General features: G+C 34.9%; 1 protein-coding gene across 1 annotated transcript in view; it reads right to left on the bottom strand.

The window, feature by feature from the left end:
* LOC136028746 (symplekin-like) overlaps positions 1-18,685 on the bottom strand; it is a 110,869-nt gene continuing 92,184 nt past the window's right edge. The window contains exons 15-18 of the mRNA XM_065706630.1: positions 7,498-7,621; positions 5,550-5,737; positions 2,580-2,867; positions 1-203 (exon numbers count right to left, since the gene is read on the bottom strand). Of these exons, the coding sequence (XP_065562702.1) occupies positions 108-203; positions 2,580-2,867; positions 5,550-5,737; positions 7,498-7,621 (696 nt within the window). The 3' untranslated portion in view covers positions 1-107. The remainder of the gene's footprint in view (positions 204-2,579; positions 2,868-5,549; positions 5,738-7,497; positions 7,622-18,685) is intronic.

Below are 18,685 nucleotides of genomic sequence, written 5' to 3'. Positions count from 1 at the left end.
TTTATACATCCTCATTTTTATTCTTTAAAAAGTACGGACATAATTCATGGGCTCGGATATTACTAAACTGAAAACATTTATAAAATTATGTATATTAAATAAGGGCACTATGTTCCCGGAGGCGCCTCTTCACCAGGTACTGTCAGTTCAGAGTCATATTCATAAGACTGTGATTGGAGATTTGTCGCTTCTTCTAAAATTTCCTACAAAAATAACCAGAGGATAAAATAGATGCCACTTTCATTACAAGTATTATCTTAAAACACCATTAATAAAATTACTTAATATTCCCAAAATAGCTCCAACTAACTCTTCAACTCTCACGTGAGCATTGGCAAACAACAACTTTCCCAAGTGATAAATGGAAAGTTTTTGAGTGAAAAAATTTAAGGTTGATATTCCCGTGTAACATGCAATTTTGTGGCAGGCCTACAAACTACAACTTCATCCGAAAGGCCAAGACACATATTTTTATTCATATTCATTAGTTTTATTCTATAGATTCTTCGAGCCATAATTATGACATTACTTAGGCTTTTTGATTAGCAAATGTCCTAACTTGCAAGAACAATAGGAAGATTTTTCTATTTTCACATATTACTGACGTATTTTTCAGTCAAAAAAAAAAAAAAAAAAAAAAAAAAAAAAAAGCGAAGGAAATTTCAAAAAACTAAATAGTTGAATAGTTGAGTAAGGTTGAATTTCAGCTATCCAATTATAGGCAAATTGTCGTTGAATACAGAAAAACTATTTGCTAAACATTTACACAGAAAATAAAAACCTTAAGCGTCATCAAACATCTATACGTTTGAGTATCTTGAATATTCGACCAAGGCTGAATAACTGAAAAATCCAGAGATGGCAAAGGACCTTTGCCAGAGATGGCAAAGGAAATCCAGGGCAAATATGCCATGGACAATCCTTCCTACTGAAATCAGGATGAGCACATCAAAATAACAATCAAAACCAAAACTCCATTAAAATTTGCAAGATCTCCTTCTTTAAGAATAATGGGCTCCACACACTATATATTTAACAATTAAACTACCATATTTAATGGAGGATTAATATTATTTAATTTTACATAGTGAAAAGATTGAAAAACAAACTTTGAGGTTTCCTATTACTATTGACGAACAGTTGCTTGTACATAGAAGTATTTTTTGTCTGGCTTTGTCTATAATCAAATAATATTCCTCCATCTGATTCATAAGGGTGCACCAAAGCTTACGCGTTTTGATGATACAGATGAAGAATAACACGGAATTCTTAACTTTTGCAAGAAACGTTGTTCTTAGTTATTTTTTTGTGAGGATTATTTTAAACGTTTAGCGTTATTTTAACGTACACTATTTTATGTCAGAAAATTTGCTACTAACATTAAATACTTCTCTTAAGTGACAGTTATCATTAAAGTGACGCCCAAGATCTGATAACAAAATTAATAATAGAAGAGGAAAAAAGAAAGGGTAAAGTATCTAAGACAAGAGAGTAAAATTCTAAAAGGCAAAAGAAATAAAACCTAACAATAGAACAGAGCATTATTTTTTTGTTTAAAAGAAAAATAACAAAAAAAAAGACCAAGAGGTTTATGACCTACCCTGTCAAGATGTAAAAAAAAATTTAATCAAGAATAAAACAGACGAAAAAAGCAAAAAAGAAAAGAAAACAGAAAGTTTTCTGATAGTAGAGTAGAACAATTTGATTGCTCAAAATAATCTGAACAAAGAAAGCAAAATCATGAACTAAATGGATCCGGTTTTCAACATGACAAATCAGTAAGAAGGGGAAAGGAAAAAAAGGGAAAGCAAAAAAAATCCAACAGTAGAATTGAACATTATTTTTTGTTTAAAGAAAAATCCAAACAGAAAGAAAATCAAGAGCTTCCTGACCTATATTGTCAAGATAAATTAAATTAATCAAGATTAAAAGAGACAAAAAAGCAAAAACAAAAAGAAAAAAGAAAAATTTCTAATAGCAGAGTAGAATATTTTTATTGTTCATTAAAATCCAAAGAAAGAACAAAAAGATCAAGAATTATAAGAATCCTATTGTCAAAATAAATAAAAAGAATATTAACAGTAAGAATGGAAAAGGGAAAATATGGAAAACAAAAATCCAACAGCAGAACTAAACATTTAGTTTTTTGTTTGAACGAAGATCCAAACAGAAAAAAAAAATCAAGAACTCCGTGACCTATCTTGTCAAGATTCGAAAAAAAAATCAAGAGTAGAAGAGAAGAAAACAGTAAAAACGAAAAATAGAAATCCAATAGTAGAGTAGAACATTTTTACAGTTCAAAAGAATCTGAAAAAGAAAAAAAAAAGATCCAGAGCTACATGAATCCTATTGTCAACAAAAATAACAACAAACAGGGGAAAAGGGAAAAGAAGTAAAGAAAAAGAAAAAAATAATCTAATAGTAGACAAAGATTTTATAGTAAAAGAAGAACCTAATGACTAAGCAAAGCAAGCCGTGTATGACCTAAATTGTTAAGAATAAAAATCTAATAGAAAAATAAAAGAAAATATTTTTAGCAAAAAAAAAAACTAAAAAAAAACCAAAAAAACAAGACCCACGTGAGCTTCTGTTTTGACTTCATAGCTGTACTGCTCGTCCTTCATTTGAAGAGCTTCGTCAACTGGTGCTCCATATAGCATCATCACCACTGAATTGGGTATATGAGCTCTTTGTGAATCAGGGAACTGCATTACATGTGAATACATTGGTTCGCGTATGCTAGGACACATCGTTAAAACATGACCGATTTGAGACGGAGATAACTGGAGTAAGATAGAGAATGATTGTGGCTGAGTTTTCTCACAGCATTTGATAAAACCTTCCCATAAAACTTTATTTTTCCACACCTGAAATAAAGATATTTAGGATAAAGATTTGCGAATGAAGTTATTAGCTGGAAACAGCATTACATGTACTAAATTCAGGGACACATGGGGGGTTCACACTTGCTGGGACACACTGTCAAAACGTTGATTTAGTTACATTATTTTCTCCTAAAATTTTATTAAACTAGTTAATTACACGAACTAACTTTAATATTGTTCGATATTACTCTGATATCAGTTATAACTTTAGTTAATCTAAGAAAAATACGGTAAATGTCTACGAGTGAGCCTTTGAGCCCTTTGTGAACAATTACTTGGGTAAATTTATTGATTCCCGTATGTTAAGAAAAATTATTCAAGTGTAATCAGTTTAAGAAGGGGATGACGGGGGAAAAGTAGAAACAGGGGATGACGGGGGAAAAGTAGAAACATATTGCGATTGATATTCTTCCTGATGCTTGATAAAAGCTTCCCCATAAAAATTGATCTTTCCACAGTCGAAACAAAGAAATATAGGATAGGTATTAAAAAGTTATGTCAGGGACTGCATTATACGTGAACACACTGGTTCACGAATGCCGAGATACATTGTTAAAATGTTAATATGGTTAGATTCTACCAATATTAAGTTTAAATTAAATAAATGAATTAATTTTAATGATAGCACATTTAGTCAGCATTAAGTCAATTAAAACGTTAATTAGTTTAGGATATTTATAATAAATATTTACGAGTGAAGCTTTGTGAATCAAGGAGCTGCATTATGTACAAATCCGTTGGTTCAGGTGTACTAAACCTTGTTTATTATTATATCATTAATATGAAACATACCTGAAAAGTGAGGTTTGGTTAATGCTAATGAAAAAAAAAAAAAAAAAAAAAAAAAAATGAAAAAAATAGAATACTTTATTAGCAAAATGGTGAAAACTAAAACTTGGAAACATCCTCCCAGAATGCAGAAATGTCCTCAAGAATCGCGTTAAAATGAACTCAGCCTTCTGCCTTTACTGCCACCTGCCACATTTATTCTACTAAGTATGAATGTAAATGATGACGGGATGTACCTCGGTGCCGTTTGTTCCTCCACCTTGCGGAACCCAACATTCTCTCAACTTTTTGGGTAGAGGCGACGGTTTCCGGGTCGACAAAATTATTTTTGTGGTTCACTTTCAAATGGGTGAAATCTTCTTGTTACCCCTTATCCTGGAAAAATATAATTACCTGCTCTCCGATCCTTGGCAAACCCCAAGTCTTAATTTGAACATCCATGGTGATACTATATTCTATCAATAGTCAAAGCAAACTAACCGGTGTCCTTTAGAATCACGTTTATAATGAACTGAAATGAATTAGGTCAAGAATTTTCTTTGTCTTTGAGACGTTCAGCCGACGCCGAAGCTCTCTATTTAATAATTCACAATAGACCTTCACAATTTTGCTAATAAAGTATTCTATCTTCATCGTATCTTATTGTCACCAAACTTCACTTCTCGAGTGTGTTTTATATAATAGACAAGTACAACAAATATTCAAACGCGACCAATCTCAGATGGAGATAATCTCAGTAACATAGAATACGATTAGGGCTAAGTTTTATCACAGCATTTTATAAAACCATTCCATGGAACATCATTTTTACACATCTGGAAAGCGGTAAAGGGGGGAGGAGGTAAGAGAAGTTCAAATTCACGATAACAGTCTGCGGGTGAAACTATGAACCAACAGAGGTGGAGAAGGAGCACGCTCAGCAGTGTCAAACTAAGGTGGCTTGATCCTATGGCGAGTTGTTAGTAGTAGTAGTAGAAGTATCGGAGTTACAAATTATATAAGTCGGAAGCAGCACCATCGATAAATACAGGCATTATCAGGAAGGAGCGGTAAAGAAGGGGCGAAAGGTAAGAGAAGTGTGTTTTGGGTCAATATTTTCAAATATTTAGACGGTTACTTTTAACAGTGAAAATGAAACAGGTTAGAAAGCTGTCCATTGTCGACAGGGTTTTCAAATTTTAAATTGAATCTAAAAACTTGGGTTAATCTTTCGAAAGCAACAGTGATATTGAAACAGGTTAGAAAGCTGTCCATTTTCGATAGGGTTTTCGAATTAAAAAATGGAACTTAAAAACTTGGGTTAATATTTCTAAAGCAACAGTGAAAATGACACAGATTATAAAGCTGTCCACAGTCGACACGGTTTTCAAATTTCAAAGTGAACTTATAAACTTGGGTTAATCTTTCTAAAGCGATAATGAAAAGGAAACAGGTTAGAAAGCCGTCCGTTGTCGACAGGGTTTTCAAATTTCAAATTGAACTCAAAAACTTGGGTTAATCTTTCTAAAGCGACAATGAAAATTAAACAGGCTAGAAAGCTGTCCCTATCGATAGGGTTTTCAAATTTCAAGTTGAACTTAAAAACTTGAATTAATCCTTCTAAAGCAACAGCGAAAATGAAACAGGTTAGATAGCTGTCCGTTGTCGACAGGGTTTCAAATTTCAAATTGAACTTCAAAACTTAGGTTAATCTTTCTAAAGCAACAATGAAAATGAAACAAGTTAGAAAGGTGTCCGTTGTCGAAAGGGTTTTCAGATTTCAAACTGAACTTAAAAACTTGTGTTAATCTTTCTAAAGTAACAGTGAAAATAAAACAGGTTAGAAAGCTGTCCACAGTCGACAGGGTTTTTAATTGAAGGAGGTTAAATTCTTACTTGTTTGACAAGCAGCTTCTGCAGAATATTAAGAACAAAGCCTGTTAGCTTGGGATGAAGACTGAGGGCTTGTAAAATCGTCCTCATCAACAGTGTCGGCATTATAGGCTGCTCCACTAGTTGGTTGATAACAATAGCAATGACTTCCGACGTAAATGTATTCGTATCTTCAACACATAACGTTATGGCTGAAATGACAGGGCTATTAATCAATTCGATCAATTGAGCAATTGTAAACAGATTAAGGTTTCGGATAAATGAGAACTTATCTATTAAAAAACGAAAGACAAAAACTTACAAAAGCAAATATTATTGAACTAAACAGACGGAACATAAATTAAATCTAAAGCTGATTTTAGATGTTATCTTTAGAGTACTAGTTCAGTCTTAGTCGCTATTAAAACGACTTCATAAAACTATAGTTTTTTGGGAAAACGAACTTGGGGTAATGGGGCAGCCAACCACTATCTTTATTAGCGGTTATTTATTACAGCTTGTTTTTCAGATTTTGTTAATTAACTATATTACCATCTTTATTATTATGCTATCGCACTAGAGTCCCTTCAATTTCATCTCCTTCCTTTCTACCATCTTTTACATTTATTGAGTAAAGCCTATTGCTTTTGACATTTATATTCGTGTGAGTCAGTAAGCATGAGGACCCCACCCCTGAAAATCAGGATTTTTGAGAGCTTTCAGCTACAATATGAATTTCTTTTCAATGTCCAATGGGAAGTACCCAACATCAATAAGTATAAAGAATATGATTTTATATATGAATATGAAAGGTAAGATAAGATTTATTCATCATAAAATGCCCATAAAATTTTACATTCTACTATTCCCCCAACGGCTTTTTGGCCTATAAAGAAGGAGGACGACAAATGAGTCACTTACCAGAGAAAAATGAAATAAAACTCAAAGAGAGAAGAGCAAGAAGGAGAAGAAAAGAAAATAAAAATAAAATAAAAATATAGGAAACAAAAAAATAGATAGAATGGTTACAAAAAAAAATAGATTAAGTAGATTAGATATACTCCAATAAAATAATAATAAATATATAAAAAATAATAAATAGATTAAAATAACTTCCAAGAAGCCAAATAATTTTTAACAATTTTTTGAATAAACCGAATGAGAGGCATCTTCAAGGTGATTCAGGCCACTTATTCCATACAATATGACTCGCAATCGAAGGATGAAAATCTGACCTTAGACAAGGAGTAAAAGGAACTTGAATATGATTTTTTCTATAAAGAAGATTATCTTAATTTCCCTTTATTTTCTCTTTCTGCCTCAACTTTCAATTTTTTACGTGGTTACAAATAAATGTTCAGATCTATAATTGATGCTTACTATCACAAAACAGTCAGAAAAGGTGTGAGGGTTCTAACACCCTCATCCCCATGTAAATATACAATCGAAAATACAACAGTTCAAAATAGGGATGAAATCTTTTAATTGACAGGGAAACAATATATGATTTTTAATTAGAAATTTCGGACACATAGGCCTATACTGTGTCCGTCATCAAGAGTAAACTGTATATGTGTATATGTGTCCGAAATATCCAGTTGAAATGTTATATTTGTTTCACTGTCAATTAAAAGGTCTCATCCCTATTTTGAACTGTTATATTTTCGTCATGGAAAGGCAGCGTGGTCTTTGAAGTTATCTAAATATAAAATCCCAACGATATTGTCAGTTTTTGGCATTATTTAATGTTTAGTCTTAAACAACCCCCCCCCCCCTTCACATCCAAGAAATGGAACTTATTATATTAGTCTGTTTTTTTTTCATCCCCTTTGATAAGTTTCTTACTCCTTGGAATGGCTATTGACCTAGCTTTGTCCTATTGTTTAATATTAAACAAACATCTCTCTATCGTCAGATTTTATTTTTTTCTTAATCATAAAGACATAACCCCACGACCTTAAAATAGACTTACATTTCATAAGAGATTTCACATCGCACTTGCTAGCATCAATTGTATGAAGATTTACCAAAAGCTCAACAGGAGTTAAAGGTCCTGAAAGACCATCTATCGGGTTTGTAAGCAGCCGACTAAATACCTAAAAACAGGAAAACATTTAAGTACTGGCGATTATTATAATCAAAGCCACGTTTAAGCAGAGGCAGGCTGTGTCTGCTGACTATATGCACCTTGGACTGGCAGTTCAAACACAAGGGGTGAATGGAGCTCATCCCAAAGAGTAGTGAAGAGTGGAAATAGTAACTAACCCTAGAAGCGAACAGAAAAATCACTAACGTCATCAAGAATTTTGACACATAACTGCTCCATACTTGTGTGTTCAGGTGCTGGGAAGGGTAAAGAATTAGGACTCTGTCCTCAGAAGGCCTACCATCATAAAGTCAACCAACCTGTTTAGCTTACCCGGATTTTCCCAAGCTGACATAGGCCTGCTTTGTGCGGACTGGGTTTTGACTTTAAATGATTCTTAAAAAAAAAAAACAAAAAACAAAAACAAGTCAATTACCACTTACGTAGAAATTTCAGCTTTAATCCTACTGACTCAGAATAATCTTATCAAATATCCAATTTCCTTTCAGATTTCTGCTTTTTAAATAGATTTCCCAGACACTACATGATAATTGTTGCTAGTAATTTTTACTGCACATTTTCCCACGTTGAGTCGCCAAACATCCAACCTTAATAAGTCTCCCTGTCTCTTTGGCCCACCCAAGAGAAAAAAGTGCTTAAGCTTATTCTGGTTTCGATCATCACCCAAATTAAGGATATTAGGGTATGTGGTAGTTCTGTGAAAGTAATTGAAATGGGAGATGACCCATTAAAAAAAACCTGCTCAGACTCTAGGCTATCTTGGTTTTAACTCCTTACAACCTCAACACATTCTCGGACATTTTTCGAATGTTGATGATCAAGATGGACCTAAAAATACTACAAAACCCTTTTAACCTAAAAACACTTCAAAACCGTTTTAACATGAAATTTCTAGAGATAATAGTCGATGAAGGTTGTCAAAAGTAACTAGCTGATTTGGTCACACCAAACTTCCACCAGGAGCGTGAAGAGATGTCTCATATTGCGCAGTCCAATATCGAACAAAATGGGCACGTTTTCGCAGCAAATAAGGAACGGCGAATTTGTATCTTTGCCTAGGACTTACTGCTTCATTTACGTAATGACATGACCGTTCTAATCAGAGAATAACTTTAAAAATCGCTACTCTTTACTCACTAGTTAAGTATTGGAAGCTGGTGCCCCCCCCACCGATCGTATAAATTACTATATATACCCTATTTGCAGAGGTAATAATACAAGAAAATAATTTTTATGGTTTTAAAGTAAAATTTATAATTTTTGACTTAACTATTTCTGTTGCAGAAGTTATCTCAATTGTTAAGTTAAAAATTGTTTGATTTTGCAAGTTTCAATTACAAAAAATAACAGAAAATTTTCGTCGTATTTGAATACAATTGTTGCGTCTAATTCAGAGCGTCAGGGAAAAACAATCAGCACCCTCGACTGCAAAAGAATTTGATAGGGAATTATGGATTTACATTGTGGTTCTTGTTCTAGATTAAGGGTTGAGTAGATAGAGCAGAATCATTCAAAAGATAGGGCTATAATTGACCAAGTGCTGTGTTTGTGATTACCCTTTGTAAGTACTGTGCTTGTACCATAATATCGTAAAACTCGTAACATCAAGTGAAATCTAGTTTTCAGCACTAATACTACCAATAACCAATAACATCGCCAGAGGCCAAAACAGCTACGCACACTCCTCCATCCTAATCAATTCCGAGCATCTCTCTTTACACGTTGCCAGGGATTCCCATTTCCATTACATATTTCTTTATGGCATCCTCCCAACCCAACCGTGGACAACCTGCTCTCCGTTTAGCTCTAGACGGTTGGCCAAAAATGACAATCTTTGCAATCTGTCATCCTTCATCCGCAGAACGTGCCCAAGTTATCTCAACCTTTCGTTAATTATAGCCCTAAAAAGCGGGATTGAATCACTTTCGTAAAGCAAAAAAACTTTCATCTAGCAAATCTTCCTCCGTTTTTCGGAGCGCCTATGCTTTAGAACTATATTTGACCAGTGATAGCACAGTAGCTTCCAATATTCTAATCTTCGTTCGCAGACTTATCTACCTATTCTTCCATATTCTTTCAACTAAGAAAAACACCCTGAGCCTTGGCTATTCTACTTTTAACATCTTCATTGTACCCACCATCTTTACTAATAATACCACCAAGGTAAGTGAAGCTACCCATCTGATCAATCTTTTAGTTACCCAACGTCACCTTTTCATCTTCACTTATCCTAAGACAAAACGCAGAACAAACAAAATGATGAACCTTTCAGATTAACGGTGAAAGGATAACTGGGTAAAAATTCAAGACTAAATGGTATTTCACGATTTCATCTTAAATAAAGCACTCTTAAAAGCTAATCGCTTTCCAGGTAGGGTATTATCAGAGACTGTATTTGATTGCAAAACATAATTTTGTGGACGGATGTAAAAACAATCAGAATTACTAATTTCATCATAAATGGGAATTAGATGAGTTTCTGCAGTGTCTCTATTGAGGGTAATTTTTAGGTGAATGTGCTTCTTTACTTCAACTGCCTCCCTGAAAACTTGCATGAGACCTTTTACAGGGGCAATAATGGAAGTGTTGTCAAATAAAATGAAATGGTGCGGATTTTCATACAAGTGTTGAGCCAAGGCGGAATCAAAAGGATCAGGCCTTTGGCGTAGCTCCATAGCTTTGTCGATTGAGGACTTATGTTCCGACAACCTCTCGCCCAATTGCTGGTGGGTTCTTCCGACATAAAAAGACTTGTAAGAACATGGAACCCTATAAACACCGCGGCCCAAAATGGGACTGGTTTTATCTTTGCCGCTGTTAAAAAAAAAACTCAGCGTAATATTAGAATTTTTAAAGATGATATTTAGCTTACACTAAAAATTTAGTTCACCTTGTTGAAAAATTAAAAGACCTTGATATAAAAAAAGACACAATTTTGGCCAGTTTCGATTCAATTTCAATGTATGCTTCATGTGATGTTAGAAAGTATGAATACGCTCTTCAACAGAAACTTGAAAATAATATTGACCAGATGCGTCTTGTTCGCCTTTGCAAAAGATCTTCCTTATATTTTCGGTACAACAACCAATTTTTTACCCAAATTATGGGTCTTCCGATGGGAACGAGCCTTTCACCTTTTTTGGCCACTTTTTACATGGAATTTACTTAAACCTCCTCTTTGAACACTTTTCCTCTGAAAACGCCGTTTCTGGGGCCGTTTTGTCGATGATGTAATTTCTGTGTGGGACCATGGAAAGATAGAACCTAACACTTTTTTAACTCATGTTAACACTTTGGATTCTAGCCTTCAGTTCAACTTAGAACTAGAAGATAAACATAAACTGCCTTTTCTAGACGTCTTAATCTTCAGTAAATCTTTCAGCCTTGAATTTTTGATTTATAGAAAACCTACACATAATGATAGGTATTTGCATTTCTCTTCCTTGCGTAAAAAGAAGAGTAGATCTTTAGTAGATCTCGTAATAAGAATATGCTAAAAAGCTCATATAGTCCCAGAAGGTAATTATCTGAAGGACATTTTGTTTTGCAATGGATATCCCATAAAGTTGCTGGTATCCATCATACAAAAACGACAAAAAAGGCAGCAAAGGATGCATCAGCTCCGCAACCCCCAACAGATATCATCCCTCAGGTGGGTGATAAGAAAGTTTTCACTGTTTTACCCTATTTTCCCAAATTAAGTGACAAATTGCAAAGAATTAAAAAAAAATCCATTTATCCTACAATGCTGTAAAAATTCTTGCTGATTAATTAGGTTAGCGTGTTTTTTGGACAAATCTTCTGAAATAGCTCGAAGTTCTTTCCGTCACGACTCTTTTACGGCTAGGACCAGTTTATTAGGAAAGTTTGTAAATTTACAATACGAAAATTTTCAAAGTTCCAGAGGATTTTCGTCTTGTCTAAGGGATCAAAGTTTTGTTTGCCTCAAACACGAGCTAATTTCTCAGAGATAGTCACCATTGTGGAAGTGGGTAAATTTGGTTCAACGGGTATTGTGGAAAACCTGGATTTACTTCGAGGGGAGGTTGTTAAGAATCTTCTTGATTTTACTCCAAATTCCTCTCAAAAAAAAAAAAAAAAAAAAAAAAAAAAAAAAAAAAAAAAAAAAAAAAAAAAAAAAAAAAAAAAAATTGGGAAACACAAATTTTCAAAAAATTAAGAAAAGACCTCAACACTATTATAATCAGGGCTGACAAAGGGAATAAAATTGTTATCCTTGATAAAATTTCATATAACGAAAAAAGTTACGGATATTTTATCCGACACTTATACTTATAAACATATAGATTCAGACTTGACTGACAAGTTCACCCATGAAGTACGAAAAGAGTTGGGAATTTTATAAACTCAAAGACTCATTACTCCACAAATGTACAAAATATTTTATCCTAAAGGTTGCTCCGCTCCTAAGTTCTATGGTCTCCCAAAAATCCAGAAAGATGGAGTTTCTCTTCGCCCAGTTGTGGCCTCTTATAGTCCTCCATTCTTCCAGACTGGGAAAATAGTTATCCACAATTTTTCGTTCTCTTGAAGTTTGTCAACGCCAACTTCTTACATTAAAAATTCAGTTCAACTTGCTGAAAACTTAAAAGACCTTGGTATAAAAAAAGACACAATTTTTGCCAGTTTCGATGTAATTTCTATGAATACTTTATGTGATATTAGAAAGTGCAAATGAGCTCGTCAAAAGTAACTTGAAGATAATATTAACCAGACGGACTACAGAACACTAGATATCGAAACCATTATGCGTCATGTTCGCCTTTGCAATAGATCTTCCTTATATTTTCGGTACAATTATCAGTTTTTCCCCCAAATAATGGGTCTTCCGATGGGTACGAACCTTTCACCTTTTTTAGCCACGTTTTACATGGAATTTATTTAAACCCCTGCTTTGAATACTTTTCCTCTGAAACACCGTTTCTGGGGCTGGTTTGTCGATGATTTTATTTCTGTGTGGGACCATAGAAAGATAGAACTTTATATTTTTCTGACTCATCTGAACACCATGGATTCTAACCTTCAGTTCACCTTAGAACCATAATATAATCATGAACTACCTTTTCTAGACGTCTAATCCTCAATAAATCTCTCAGTCTTGAAATTTTCAATTTATAGAAAACCTACCATAGGTATTTGCATTTCTCTTCCAACCACCCTCATTACGTAAAAAGAGGAGTAGCCATATCTATAGTAGATCGTATAATAGGAATGATCAAAAGGTCATTTAGTTCCAGAAGTCGATTATCTAAAGGACGTTTTGTTTTGCAATTAAATAAAAAACAACAAGTTTTTTTAGTTGAAAGTAAGGAGCGACATTAAATCTTAAAACGAACAGAAATTACTCCGTATATGAAAGGGGCTGCTCTCTCCTCAACGCCCCGCTCTTTACGCTAAAGTTTTTCACTTTTTAAAAATGTAGATTTGAGAAAAGGCGTCAAACTTTAGCGCAAAGAGCGGGACTTTGAGGAGGGAACAGCTCCTTTCATATACGGAGTAATTTCTGTTCGTTTTAAGATTTAATGTCGCTCCTTACTTTCAGTTAAAAAAAACTTTTTTTTTTATTTAATTTCTGAACGTTTTTGAATTAATGCATGTTTTGATTTTCGCTCTCCGCACATGAATACTTAGAACAAAATTTGCATATTTTTTTTTTTGACTAAATGGCTTTTTCTTAGTTTCGATCGGACGATTTTGAGAAAAAAGGAGAGGGAGAGGAGGCCTATTTGTCTTTTGATTACTTAAAAAGGCAACTAAAACTTTCAATTTCTTACGAACGTTTTTATTAATAAAAATATACGTAACTTTCGAATTAACTTTCGTAACGAACTTCTATATTCGTATATTTTTATTACGTATATGAGGGGGTTTGCCCCTTCTTTAATAACTTGCTCCTTACACTAAAGCTTAAATTTCGTCCCAATTCTTTAAGAATGGCCCTTGAATCACAAAGGCCGTAAAAGAAATAGTTAAAATTACTAAAAATACTTTAGCGTAAAGAGCAGGTATTAAGGAGGAGATGAACCCCTCATATGCGTAATAATTTTCATTCGCTTTGTTTTAATGCTGCTCCTTACTTTCAGTTGAAATAACTTTTTCATACTTATCTCTTTATTGTTTTTGTTTTAAATAATATTAGAAAATCCTGCCCCCTTCATGGAAATTATCTCCTCCCATGACAAATTCCTCCATGCAAAGATCCCCCCATGTAACCCCCTCCCCAAAACCCCCTCCCTATCCAAGAAAAATTCCCCTGAATACGTCTGTAGACTTCCCAATAACCATTACTATATGTAAGCACTGGTCAAAGTTTGTAACTTGTAGCCCCTCCCCCAAGACATAAGTTGTCCCCAAAGACATGGTTATGCGGCTTTTCGACTATGCTTAACAAAATGGCTAACTCAGAATTTTGACCCGTTGACTTTGGGGGGGGAGAAATGAGCGTGAGAGGGGTTCTAGGTGCCTTCAAATATTTTTGGTCACTTAAAAAGGGCACTAGAACTTTTAATTTCCAGTAGAATGAGCCCTCCGGCAACATTTTAGGACCATTGGGTCGATACGATCACCCCTGGGAAAAAAAAAAAAAAAAACACGCACTCGTGATCGGTCTTCTGGCAAAAAAAAACGGAAATTCCACATTTTCGTAGATAGGAGCTTGAAAATTCTAAAGTAGGGTTCTCTGATACGCTGAATACGATGATGTGATTTTCGTTAAGATTCTATGACTTTTAGGGGGTGTTTCCCCCTATTTTCCAAAACAAGGCAAATTTTCTCAGGCTCTTAACTTTTAATAGATAAGACAAAATTTTATGAAACTTATATATTTTAGATCAGAATAAAAATCCAATTTTTTGATATATCTATTAGCATAAAAATTCCAATTTTAAAATATTCGTTTACTATTAAGCCGGATCGCTCCTTACTACAGTTCGTTACCACGAACTGTTTGATTCACGATCAGATTTTTCGCTTCAAATACCACGAACTGTTTGATTCACGATCAGATTTTTCGCTTCAAATTGGAAGTGTTGGGCGATAATTTAACTAAACGATATATCAATGTTTTAACTTTCTATATTTATAACATAGATTTTAATATCTTCGATCAAATTATTAGGTATATGAGGAGGATACCCCCTCCAACACACCTCGCTCTTCATTTAGAATTGTCAAAAAGCTTCTTATTCTAATATAATGAACCTTGTGTTTCGCTTGTTGTTCGTAAAGGATTGGGATATAAGTTCATACTTTAGCACAAAGAGCGAAGTATTTAAGAGGGGGCATCCCCCACATCCCACCACTGGAAGTCCCCCCATAGAAAATTCGCCTCCCCGACAAATGTCTGTTTACTTCCCAGTAACAAATGCTATGCGTAAGCAATAGGCAATACAATTTTTTCTTTAATTTAAAAACAAGTTTTTTTTAACTGAAATTAAGCAACAACACAATAAATTAAAACGAATAGAAATCAATTCATATTTGAAAGGGGCTGTTCCCTCCTCAACGCCTCGCTCTTGCACAGTATAGTTTGACTCTTTGTCACAACTCTACTTTTTGAAGCAATGAAAACTTTAGCGCAAAGAGCGAGGTGTTGAGGATGGAACAGCGCCTCTTATATACGTAATAATTTCTGTTCGCTTTAAGTTTTAATGTCGCTTCTTACTTTCAGTAAAAAAACTTGTTTCATTTATTTAATTTCTGAACGTTTTTCAACTAACGCAGGTTCAATTTTGGCTCAGCGTGCATGAAAAATTAAAACGAAATTTGAATATTAATTTTGGGAGATTTATTCCGTATGCGAAGGGTTACCCCCTCCTTATTACCTTGTTCTTTACGCTAAAGCTGTTAGCACTTTTAAAGAAGCTTCCTATTCTAATTAAAGGGCCTCCGTGTTTCAGTAAACAATCTCAGTAAATTGAAACGAAGAGTCAAATTTAGCGTAAATACAAAAGTACTAAAGAGGGGGCAACCCTTCACATATGGAGGGGCCAACCCTCCCCTTCTTGCAAACTCCTTCGTTGAAGCTTCATCCAACGTAAAATAAACCTTTCTCATGTTAAATTCCCTCCAGACAGTTCCATCCTCGCTGAGAATCTCCCCTCCCTGTAAAATTACAATTGGACACAAAACTGTCAGATTTCTCCTAAGATGGTAGCTAAGAGTTTGGTTCACCTCTCTCTTTCGTTGATTTTGGTTCATCAGTGCCTTCTTTTCAGTGCTTCTTCTATCCCCGAATTTTTGGAAACTTTCCCAAAAATCTCGGAAAAACGGAGCGGAAAAAACTTTTGGGCCTAGGAGCATCAAAGCTTTATATCTGGCCCTGACTGATACTACTACTACTACTGCTACTACTACAATTACTAAAACTTATCGAATTTAACTTCAACTGTGACTACGACTACTAGTGATTGCGGCTAATTGTGACTGCAACTGCGACTACTTGGGACCGCAACTACTTGTGACCATAATTGAAGCTATTTGCGACTATGATCCCTTTTGACTGTAACTACTTACAACTGTGACCACTTGTGACTGCGAATTCTTATGACGGCGATGGGGACTACTTGCTGCTGTGATTATTTGTGACTATCTTCACCTACTTGCAACTGCGCTACCACTGCTACTACTTTAATTTTGACTGCTACTGCTACTGCTATTATTACTAACTATTACAACTATTGAATTAAATACAAAGTGTTAAAGCGCATAAAGGTTGTCAAAAGGGCTTATCTGCAATACCTCAGGAATGAGTAAGTTTGTTTAGTGGAAAATGTCCGAGAATACTGAGGGGATGCTCAACTAACTCAAAAGAAACCCCATGTTCATGAAGGTGCTCTGAAGGGTGTATTTGTAAAGTATTACAAACTTCTAAGAGCTTTAAGTTGGAACTTTCAGAGAATGTACTGGGAGGTGTTGCCCTAAATCCAAAGACACTTAGGGCATTTAGATCCTCAAACAGTTGTTTCTATAATTTATCAGGAACTGATAGAACATTAAGCTGAAACTTTCAAACAATATTTAAGGGTATGTTAAACTGGACCAAAAAACACTATGTGCATCCCATTGTCAAGAGGGCATATCTGAAATATAAGAGGAATGGCTAGTGGCATTTAGTCGAAACTTTCAATGAATTCTTAGGGGTGATGCTGAACAAAATCAAATGATACAACGTGCATCTAAGTTGTCACCCTCAGGTGACTTCATTCCGAGTAATTTCGAAAGGTTGAAGAGATGGGTGAACTGCAGATAGAGGTATACAGAATTACAAGAATACTATGTAGAAAAATAATAATAAAAGATCACAAAATTTTAATTCTTAGAAAAGTTCAAACTGCCCCTTTATATTAAGGTTGTGTATCCGAAACGAAGCATATCAAACGTAAGAAATTCTAATCTCTTACCCACTTTGTCAGCTTCTTTATAGTAGTAGAAGTAGTTGCCCTAGAAGTTTGAACTTAATACCCTTGGATCTTCCTTAGATATTGCTGATACACCTTTTTGACAGCCTGCATGCACATGTTGTAGGTTTAATTAGGCAAACATTCCCTAAAAGTTTTACCATAATACAATTAGATTTTTGGAGACCCTCTACTCCCAATTACAAATCCCCTGGTGGAACACCAAAATAAACAAGAGCTAAGATCTCATATGGTATGAGCTCTAGCAAAATTCTAAGAATCAATAGATTGCTTTAAAAGGAAAATCAGATGCTTAATGCCGGTCGGGATCCAAAATAAAAGCTCTGAGTCACGAGGTCCTTCTAAATATCAAAATTTGTTAAGATCCGATCACCCACTCGTAAGTTAAAAATACCTCAGACTTTCTAATTTTTCCTCTCCCTTCAGCCCCCTTAGATGGTCGAATCGGGGAAAACGACTTTATCAAGTCAATTTGTGCAGCTCCCTGACACGCCTACCAATTTTCATCGTCCTAGCAGGTCCAGAAGCAACAAACTCGCCAAAGCACTGAACCCCACCACCTAACTCCACCAAAGAGAGCGGATCCAGTCCGGTTAAGTCAATCACGTATCTACAACATTTATAAGCATTTTTCAAGATTTCCGGTTTACCCCTCCAGCTCCCCCCAATGTCAAAAGATCTGGTCGGGATTTGAAATAAGAGCTCTGAGGCATGAGTTCCTTCTAAATATCAAATTTCACTAAGATCCGATCACCCATTCTTAAGTTAAAAATACTTCAATTTTTCTGATTTTTCCAAATTAACAACCCCCAGCTCCCTCAAAGAGAACGCATCCGTACCAATTATGCCAACCTCGTATCTATAACTTGTGCTTATTCTTCCCATTAAGTTTCATCCCGATCTCTCTACTCTAAGGGTTTTCCAGGATTTCCAGTTTCCAAGATTTCTGTTTTCCCCCTCCAGCCCACTATGCCCCTGAATCTGATTCAAATTGAAAATGGAGCATCTGAGACATAAGATTCTTCTATATATCAAGTTTCTTTAAGATCTGATCACCAATTCGTAAGATACCTCGATTTTTATGTTTTCCAACAATTGCGGTTCCCCCCTCCAGCTCCCTTCAATGTCGCCGGATCTGGCGGAGATTTGAAATGAGAGTTCTAAAGCACAAGTCCTTCTAGATATCAAATTTCATTAAGATCTGATCACCCGTTCGTAAGTTACAAATACCTCATTTTTTATAATTTTTCCGAATTACTCGCCCCCCCCCAACTCCACCAAAGAGAGCGGATCCGGTCCGGTTATGCCAGTCACCTATCTTGGACTTGTGCTTATTCCTTCTACCAAGTTTCATCCTGATCTCTCCGCTTTAAGCGTTTTCCCAGATACCCCCCCCTAATGACACTGGATCCGGTCGGGATTTAAAATAAGAGATCTGAGTTTCGAAGTTCTTCTAAGTATGAAATTTCATTAAGATACGATCACTCTTTCGTAAGTCAAAAATACCTCATTTTTTCTAATTTTTTAGAATTAACCCCCAAAGAGAGCAGATCCGTTCCGGTTATGTCTATCCCGTATCTAGGACTTGTGCTTTTTTTCCCACTAAAATTCAT

Source organism: Artemia franciscana, chromosome 7, assembly GCF_032884065.1.
Source record: "Artemia franciscana chromosome 7, ASM3288406v1, whole genome shotgun sequence".
NCBI lineage: Eukaryota > Metazoa > Arthropoda > Branchiopoda > Anostraca > Artemiidae > Artemia > Artemia franciscana.
Note: the sequence above shows the minus strand (reverse complement) of the source record. Positions and strands in the feature narration are given on the sequence as shown.